General features: G+C 42.0%; 1 protein-coding gene across 1 annotated transcript; it reads left to right on the top strand.

Moving 5' to 3' along the window:
- Window positions 1-627: 627 nt before the first annotated feature.
- LOC146568498 (mucin-13-like) lies at window positions 628-8,969 on the top strand. Its single transcript, XM_085284567.1, has 11 exons — window positions 628-3,958; window positions 4,072-4,194; window positions 4,914-5,020; window positions 5,167-5,225; window positions 5,359-5,516; window positions 5,969-6,097; window positions 6,197-6,239; window positions 6,328-6,365; window positions 6,535-6,622; window positions 6,763-6,985; window positions 7,964-8,969. Exons 3-11 carry the CDS (start codon window positions 4,964-4,966, stop codon window positions 8,114-8,116), a joined length of 948 nt encoding a protein of 315 aa, XP_085140693.1. The 5' UTR covers window positions 628-3,958; window positions 4,072-4,194; window positions 4,914-4,963; the 3' UTR covers window positions 8,117-8,969.
- The last annotated feature ends 1,031 nt before the right edge of the window (window positions 8,970-10,000 follow it).

Genomic DNA, 10,000 nt, shown 5'->3' with positions numbered 1-10,000 from the left:
ACAGATGCCCCAGCTACTTCACCAGATCATACAGCTGCAGTAACAGACGCCCCAGCTACTTCACCAGATGCTACAGCTGCAGTAACAGACGCTACAGCTGCAGTAACAGACGCCCCAGCTACTTCACCAGATGCTACAGCTGCAGTAACAGACGCCCCAGCTACTTCACCAGATGCTACAGCTGCAGTAACAGACGCCCCAGCTACTTCACCAGATCATACAGCTGCAGTAACAGACGCCCCAGCTACTTCACCAGATGCTACAGCTGCAGTAACAGACGCCCCAGCTACTTCACCAGATCATACAGCTGCAGTAACAGACGCCCCAGCTACTTCACCAGACCATACAGCTGCAGTAACAGATGCTACAGCTGCAGTAACAGACGCCCCAGCTACTTCACCAGATGCTACAGCTGCAGTAACAGACGCCCCAGCTACTTCACCAGATCATACAGCTGCAGTAACAGACGCCCCAGCTACTTCACCAGATGCTACAGCTGCAGTAACAGACGCCCCAGCTACTTCACCAGATGCTACAGCTGCAGTAACAGATGCCCAAGCTTCTTCACCAGATGCTACAGCTGCAGTAACAGACGCCCCAGCTACTTCACCAGATCATACAGCTGCAGTAACAGACGCCCCAGCTACTTCACCAGATGCTACAGCTGCAGTAACAGACGCCCCAGCTACTTCACCAGATCATACAGCTGCAGTAACAGACGCCCCAGCTACTTCACCAGACCATACAGCTGCAGTAACAGACGCTACAGCTGCAGTAACAGACGCCCCAGCTACTTCACCAGATGCTACAGCTGCAGTAACAGACGCCCCATCTACTTCACCAGATGCTACAGCTGCAGTAACAGACGCCCCATCTACTTCACCAGATGCTACAGCTGCAGTAACAGACGCCCCATCTACTTCACCAGATGCTACAGCTGCAGTAACAGACGCCCCAGCTACTTCACCAGATCATACAGCTGCAGTAACAGACGCCCCAGCTACTTCACCAGATGCTACAGCTTCAGTAACAGACGCCCCAGCTACTTCACCAGATGCAACAGCTGCAGTAACAGACGCCCCAGCTACTTCACCAGATGCTACAGCTGCAGTAACAGACGCCCCAGCTACTTCACCAGATGCTACAGCTGCAGTAACAGACGCCCCAGCTACTTCACCAGATGCTACAGCTGCAGTAACAGACGCCCCAGCTACTTCACCAGATGCTACAGCTGCAGTAACAGACGCTACAGCTGCAGTAACCGCCGCCCCAGCTACTTCACCAGACGCTACAGTTGCAGTAACAGACGCCCCAGCTACTTCACCAGATGCTACAGCTGCAGTAACAGACGCCCCAGCTACTTCACCAGATCATACAGCTGCAGTAACAGACGCCCCAGCTACTTCACCAGATGCTACAGCTGCAGTAACAGACGCCCCAGCTACTTCACCAGATCATACAGCTGCAGTAACAGACGCCCCAGCTACTTCACCAGACCATACAGCTGCAGTAACAGATGCTACAGCTGCAGTAACAGACGCCCCAGCTACTTCACCAGATCATACAGCTGCAGTAACAGACGCCCCAGCTACTTCACCAGATCATACAGCTGCAGTAACAGACGCCCCAGCTACTTCACCAGAAGCTACAGCTGCAGTAACAGACGCCCCAGCTACTTCACCAGATCATACAGCTGCAGTAACAGACGCCCCAGCTACTTCACCAGATGCTACAGCTGCAGTAACAGACGCCCCAGCTACTTCACCAGATGCTACAGCTGCAGTAACAGACGCCCCAGCTTCTTCACCAGATTCTACAGCTGCAGTAACAGACGCCCCAGCTACTTCACCAGACCATACAGCTGCAGTAACAGACGCTACAGCTGCAGTAACAGACGCCCCAGCTACTTCACCAGATCATACAGCTGCAGTAACAGACGCCCCAGCTACTTCACCAGATCATACAGCTGCAGTAACAGACGCCCCAGCTACTTCACCAGATGCTACAGCTGCAGTAACAGACGCCCCAGCTACTTCACCAGATCATACAGCTGCAGTAACAGACGCCCCAGCTACTTCAACAGAAGCTACAGCTGCAGTAACAGACGCCCCAGCTACTTCACCAGATCATACAGCTGCAGTAACAGACGCCCCAGCTACTTCACCAGATCATACAGCTGCAGTAACAGACGCTACAGCTGCAGTAACAGACGCCCCAGCTACTTCACCAGATCATACCGCTGCAGTAACAGACGCCCCAGCTACTTCACCAGATCATACAGCTGCAGTAACAGACGCCCCAGCTACTTCACCAGATGCTACAGCTGCAGTAACAGACGCCCCAGCTACTTCACCAGATGCTACAGCTGCAGTAACAGACGTCCCAGCTACTTCACCAGATCATACACCTGCAGTAACAGACGCTACAGCTGCAGTAACAGACGCCCCAGCTACTTCACCAGACGCTACAGCTGCAGTAACAGACGCCCCAGCTACTTCACCAGACCATACAGCTGCAGTAACAGACGCTACAGCTGCAGTAACAGACGCCCCAGCTACTTCACCAGACGCTACAGCTGCAGTAACAGACGCCCCAGCTACTTCACCAGACGCTACAGCTGCAGTAACAGACGCCCCAGCTACTTCACCAGACCATACAGCTGCAGTAACAGACGCCCCAGCTACTTCACCAGATGCTACAGCTGCAGTAACAGACGCCCCAGCTACTTCACCAGACGCTACAGCTGCAGTAACAGACGCCCCAGCTACTTCACCAGATGCTACAGCTGCAGTAACAGACGCCCCAGCTACTTCACCAGATGCTACAGCTGCAGTAACAGACGCCCCAGCTACTTCACCAGATCATACAGCTGCAGTAACAGACGCCCCAGCTACTTCACCAGATCATACATCTGCAGTAACAGTCGCCCCAGCTACTTCACCAGATCATACAGCTGCAGTAACAGACGCCCCAGCTACTTCACCAGATGCTACAGCTGCAGTAACAGACGCCCCAGCTACTTCACCAGATCATACAGCTGCAGTAACAGACGCTACAGCTGCAGTAACAGACGCCCCAGCTACTTCACCAGATCATACAGCTGCAGTAACAGACGCCCCAGCTACTTCACCAGACCATACAGCTGCAGTAACAGACGCTACAGCTGCAGTAACAGACGCCCCAGCTACTTCACCAGATGCTACAGCTGCAGTAACAGACTCCCCAGCTACTTCACCAGATCATACAGCTGCAGTAACAGACGCCCCAGCTACTTCACCAGACCATACAGCTGCAGTAACAGACGCCCCATCTACTTCACCAGATGCTACAGCTGCAGTAACAGACGTCCCAGCTACTTCACCAGATGCTACAGCTGCAGTAACAGACGCCCCATCTACTTCACCAGATGCTACAGCTGCAGTAACAGACGCCCCAGCTACTTCACCAGATCATACAGCTGCAGTAACAGACGCCCCAGCTACTTCACCAGATGCTACAGCTGCAGTAACAGACGCCCCAGCTACTTCACCAGATGCTACAGCTGCAGTAACAGACGCCCCAGCTACTTCACCAGATGCTACAGCTGCAGTAACAGACGACCCAGCTACTTCACCAGATGCTACAGCTGCAGTAACAGACTTCCCAGCTACTTCACCAGATGCTACAGCTGCAGTAACAGACGCCCCAGCTACTTCACCAGATCATACAGCTGCAGTAACAGACGCCCCAGCTACTTCACCAGATCATACAGCTGCAGTAACAGACGCCCCAGCTACTTCACCAGATCATACAGCTGCAGTAACAGACGCCCCAGCTACTTCACCAGATCATACAGCTGCAGTAACAGACGCCCCAGCTACTTCATCAGATCCTACACCTGCAGTAACAGATGCCCCAGCCACTTCATCGGATCCATCAAGTTCAGCAACAGGGGTTCCACCTACTTCAGCATCTCCGGGTAATGTGGCCAGTAGCCTGTATAAAATGTATAATGTTATCTGTATCCAGTCCAAGTATTTACATAATGCTTCAAAGGCTTATATTATTTTTTCTTTTGTTTCCACTTTGAAGATCCCTGTCTTTCAAATCCATGTGGTGTTGGAAGCACCTGTGAAGCCCGTGCCAACCACACATTTGTATGCAAGTGTCTGCCTGGTGATTCTTACAATAATATCACCCTGAGATGTGAAAATGGTAATTATTTGTTTGTCTACAACAGCTGTCAACTTCTTACAAGTCTTACCTAGTGTTAGTGAAGAATGGGTGATTCAAAACCATAAGCACCTTTTGAACTAAACAGGTGCTTATTTTTTAATTTTTTCTCCCTTGTCATAAAATGTCCCATGTACTTGGATTTCTTTCTGTGTGAAAACAAACCAAACCAAGGGAAAAATCTCCAAGTTTACAAACGTATTAACCAATTTGTACCAGAGTAAACATACTATAGATATGAAAATGCCCTTAACCATTTCCCAGCATAAACACTAAGTAAGGTTAGTAAACTGTTAGCCTAGCTTAGTGACAAAATTATTAAATCTGACAAACAGCTAGTTCACTAATTAATATTTTCGATTTGGTCTACTTATTCCATGCAAAAAACAAAAAAAAAAGTAGGAAAGGCAGATTATGTTTTGTTTCATCTTTTATTTGTCTGGGATTAATTTTGGGCCGGAGCAGTGACATCTTGAACTATATTCTTGTTGCCTTGTATTTGCCAGGCAAGCAGAGAAGATTTTATGTTAGCTATCAGTTCCTGTCATAATGCTAAGTATCTGCTAGTTGTAGCGTCATATTTAACAGAGATACTGTATGACACTGGGATAAATCTTCCTCCTGTCAGCAAGTTAATGACAGGATAAAGTATAATTTTATTCGATTTTGAGTTTCTTCTGATGATGCTTTATTGTTTTCAGCCAAAGTTTTCCCTGGAAAACTTTCCCTGAGAAAACCATTTAATGAAAAAATGAAAGATACCACATCAAAGGAATTTAAAGAAACTGCAGATGAAATTGTTGCTGCGGTAAGTAATCAGTTAGTACTCTCTATCAATAAATGTGTCTTTATGGACATTTTTTGACATTTTTACAAGCTAAATTTAAGCTTAAGTTAAAAAATAATTATATCTTATTCATCTTGACCAAAACATATTTTCTTTTGAAAACACAGCTGGATGAAGTTTATAAAGGGCAGGACGGTTACTCTGGCTCTGTAGTGCTGAAACTCTTGTAAGTCTCAGACTGACAACAGCTTTTACCTTACAATTTTTCAGCCTATTTCGAATCACTGTACACTAACATGGTGTTATCCTGAAAAAATAAAGGATGCAATCATCACTAAATGTGATTTCTGTCTTAACAGGCCAAGCGCCAGTCGTATGCTGAGGGCACCCCCAGGGATCATTGCTGTACTACAGATCATCTTCAAAGCCAGTTCTGAAATCAAAGAAGATGATGTTATAAAGGAGTTAGAAAACAATACTTGTGATAACTGTGTGCTGAGTGGGGCAACATTTGAGCGTAAGTTTATTACCTGTATTCTAGCACAATGTGTTTTTCCAGTAACTTCTATGTTGATATGTTTCTAAAACAAGACTCACACAAGATAAAGATTTGTTTTCAGAAAGAATATAATTGACAAGATGTGTTTCAGAATCCTTTATACTATATCTACGTTTCGGTCTGAATCGAACCGTTTCCACCAAAGCCCTTTATAAATAGTTTTGGATCTTTGCCAAATTCTTGCTCATGGTTGCTTCTACTCTGAACTTTGAACTGAAACTATAATTTAGATAAACTTTTATGAAGTCCTAATGATAATGGTATAACTAAACTGCAGACTGTATATTCCAATCCACAGTTCACATCATGACATGTTAGTTACTGACTTATGTAACTGCTGAGGACATTTTGTATTCAGTCTTTAAGCTGTATGAGCTAAAGCTTTTTTCCACTCTCTCCTTTATTTAAAGCAACAGACCTGTGTGCTGAAAACCCTTGTGATGTAAAAACTTCAAACTGCACATCACAGGATGGAGCTTACAGCTGTACCTGTTTGGAAAAACATTTTCAAACAGACTTCAGTGACAGAATGTGCACTGGTAAGATATCTTGGTGAACAAGCAAACATCTCTCCGTGTGTGTGTTTTTCTTTGAATAGTTATTTATCTACTTCTTTAACTGTCTCATCATTTTCACAGCTTGTCCTAGTGGGTCCAGATTTAAAGATAATACATGTGTGAAGTAAGTGCTCCTCCTTCTGTATGTTCAGCATTGATGTAAGTTTGGGTAAATGAAATCCTAAAATAAACATTTTTTTTTTGTCTTGTAGATGTTCGTTTGGTTATTCTGGTTTGGAATGCAGTGAAAGTGAGTATAGTGTATGTTTTTAAAAGTGAAAACTGAAACATAATTTTTGAAAAAAAAAAAAACCCTAACGAGTATTGACAACAAATACTAAAATTGATTTTCAACCAAAGGGAATTCAGTTAAGGACTTAAATTAGTTAAGGACTTAAATCTTTGTTGTTTTTTATTAGACTGGCAGCTCATTCTGGTAATTGTGGGCTCTGTTCTTGGGGGACTGCTGCTCATAGCCCTCATCCTTCTACCAATAATCCCTACCATGTAAGTTTCCCACCAACCCATCCACTCACTTTAAACATTTATCCACATCTTTATTACAAATTTTAAATGTAAGAGTTTGCAAATGCCTGATGAACACTGTAATAGTAAACTGTAATACTTTTTTACCATTTTGTTATCAGATCCTCAAAGAAAATCTCCAAAACTGGCAAAGATGGAGATATAGAAAACCCATACATGAACCAGGATTCGTTCACATTTAAAGGGTTCACTACCCTGCCAATTTTTTCCAATGGTGCGCCCAAACTCCCACGAGCCACCAACTCCACCACCACCATCAGCATAACCAACCTGGAGATAACTTCAAACAGTCGACAAAGCCCTGTCTTTGTGGACAACAGCTCGGTGAGTATGTGTCATGTTTCAGCTGTGTGCAGGCAAGAGAAGGATCCAAACGCAAAACTCACCGAGACAAAAGTGAACTCAAAACACTGCTTTATTGCAGGCTTGGAAAGGAAACAAAGAACAAAACTAAACTGGGAAAACTACAAATAAATCATACATGAAACCACATGGCAACTCATACAGCTATGAGGGAGACTACGACACTGACAAAGAGAAACACAGGGCTTAAATACACTGAGGGATAACGAGGAACTGAGACACAGAAGGAGAGCACAGCTGGGAGTAATCAGACTGGACAAGACAAGGGAAGCAAAACTAGAAACACTGACATGAGACCTTCAAAATAAAACAGGAAACACACTGACTGAACTCTAAACATGTAAACTTAACAGCAACTGGGGAGACAGAACATAGGAACCTGAAACATGGTACAGAAAGGCACAGTAGACACAACATGGAACACAGTGAAGCCATATTACAAGAACTAAGCCTAAGGGAAATAATAACTATAAAGATCAAAACAGCACAACCCACATGCACATAATGAACTCGCAGGAAAAGAGTAAAACTAAACGCGATGAACACAGGAACACAAGATCTCTTCAAAATAAAAAAAGAAACATAAGTCGCAGACATCACAACCTGAACTTGACAACGTAAGACACAGACATGAAACACATGAAGGGCAAGGGAGACTTAACAGGGGTGGAAGACACAAGGGGAATCTAATAACAAACTATAACAACCTAGGCATGATAAAAAATGAACTAGAAAACCTGAAGGGCTTAAACATAAACCATAAACTAAAACTCAAAACGCTGGGTCAAAAGACCCAGGATTGTGACAGTATGTCTCTGTGTGTCCATAGAGATGTAGGCTTCGATTTGCATTTCTCCCTGATTTTATGAAGCTTTTCGTTTTTATGTCGTTTGTTGTTCATTTCACTGTGAAAGTAATTGTATTGTTTTCCCTCTGCAGGAGTTATATAGTGACCAAAATAACACAAACTCCCAGGCTCAACATCAGAACAACCTCTACGCTGTGAAACGACCCCAGATCAAACCACACGCTCAGAGCCAAGGCTACGATAACCCTTACTACCAGTACGACAGTGAAAGCGACTTCAGTTAGTAAAAACTCACACAGAGTTGACCATACAATGGCAATGACTTGTTTTTTGTTTTGTGTTTTTTTGGAATTGTATTCCAGTTACTGCACACAACGAAACTTAATGAGCGATCTGGCTTTTCACCATTTTTTACAGGAATTGTTTTCTGTGCATAAACTGTTCTTGATTATATCACATGGAATTTGAAAAAAGTATTCATTGTTTTTCCTTTGTTGTTTGTTTTTTTTATTTCCTGAAAAATGGCTTATGAATTATTTATTGGACATGAACCAGAAACCTGGACATCCATGTTAAACTGATGAGGAGCTTCTTGATGTTGCTTTCTTTTCCCATTAATGCTTCACTTGTTCACTTGACTATGTTTGATTTTTGTAATTAGTCACAGCTTGATATTTACCTAGTTTTTGTATTTGTTTAGGGCTCGTTCTAAGCGAGCAAAGACACAGCAATTTGTGGCTCCAAGAGATTCCATATCACTTAAAACAATTAATAAAAACACTATTCCATTTATATTATTAAGTCACAGTCCAACTTATTGGATCTTAGAGTCACCTGTATATTTTATTATAATTTGTAAAAAACAAAAAGGCTAAGTACTTGTTGACTCCTTAATGCTTCAAACAGTTTGATAAGTATCTATTTGTTTTATTTCTGGCCTTCCTTACTGAAACATTGTGTTATTCAACATGATATTATTATTTGAATGTCTTTGATCACTTTCATTTTGCATCACTTTTTTGTCACTTGTATATTTATTATAGTATGATATTTATTTAATGATTAATTCATGTTTATATTATATAGTAGTTAAATACACAAAACCCCACTTTGAAATAAAGAGCTTTTAAATACTCATATTCTTTGTCAGACTCTTCCTGAGATGAAATAATTGAGAAGATGCATTAGGCTGTTGTTCTTGTTTTTAAAATGTTACATGAACGATTACATAATTTGTAACCCTAATTTGTTTAACTTATCCATAATATTCATCCATCTCTGTTAATGAGATTGATTTTTCTTTGTAGTACAGAAAAGTTTTGCTGACAAACATTTGTGAAGCTGGCATGCAGTAGAGTAATGTCATGCTTGGCACATTTTGCTCCTACCCAGGTTACTGTCATAAAGAAGGGAGAAACTGTTCGGCACACACTGCTGAATTTCTTCAAACTCTACCATTGTATATTACTTTTTGACCAATGTTTTCTTCTCGGTTTTATATCAGTAGAAATTAAAAATTTATGCAAAAAGAATTCCACTGTAGGTCTTGCTAGAATTTAGTACAGAAAACCAGTGACTACATGCACAGCAGATGTACCAATGAGAAAAAATGTTATATAACCGTACACACAATATAAAAAGTATTTCTAAATAAAGTTTAGAAAATTAACAAAAGTTTAAATGGAAAAGGAATTGGCAGAAATAGCACTGAACACTGAATAAAAATCGAATTTAAAATAAAGCAGTTTCTTAATTCAGAGTAAAAAAAAATTCAAAATAATTTTAAAAATGTAAATAATAAAAATAAGTTTTAGAAGAATGAAACCCATTCTGGCTGCCAGAGAGGAGTAAGATAAAGATAAAGTAATATTATTATTATTATTATTATTATTATTATTATTGTTGTTGTTGTTGTTGTTGTTGTTATTATAATTATTTGTAAAAATAAAACAATTATAATAGCAAAAGAATCTTAGCTGCTTATTTAGCAGGCACCAAACAACACCCTTTTCCAGTTGTCCTGCTGTTACTTTCAGCTTTTATATGTACTAGTAATACTGGCTAGAGATTATAAACAGTCATTTAAGTGTACTCTTTTCATTTGATGAATTATACACAACGTTTTCAAAGAACGATAAATCTTTTATTGTTTCTGGAAATTGTACAGT

The sequence above is a fragment of the Mchenga conophoros genome, linkage group LG8 (assembly GCF_057382185.1).
Source record: "Mchenga conophoros isolate Kocher_MC1m ecotype Shallow Benthic linkage group LG8, M_conophoros_male_GT1.1, whole genome shotgun sequence".
In the NCBI taxonomy this organism is placed as follows: Eukaryota; Metazoa; Chordata; class Actinopteri; order Cichliformes; family Cichlidae; genus Mchenga; species Mchenga conophoros.
Note: the sequence above shows the minus strand (reverse complement) of the source record. Positions and strands in the feature narration are given on the sequence as shown.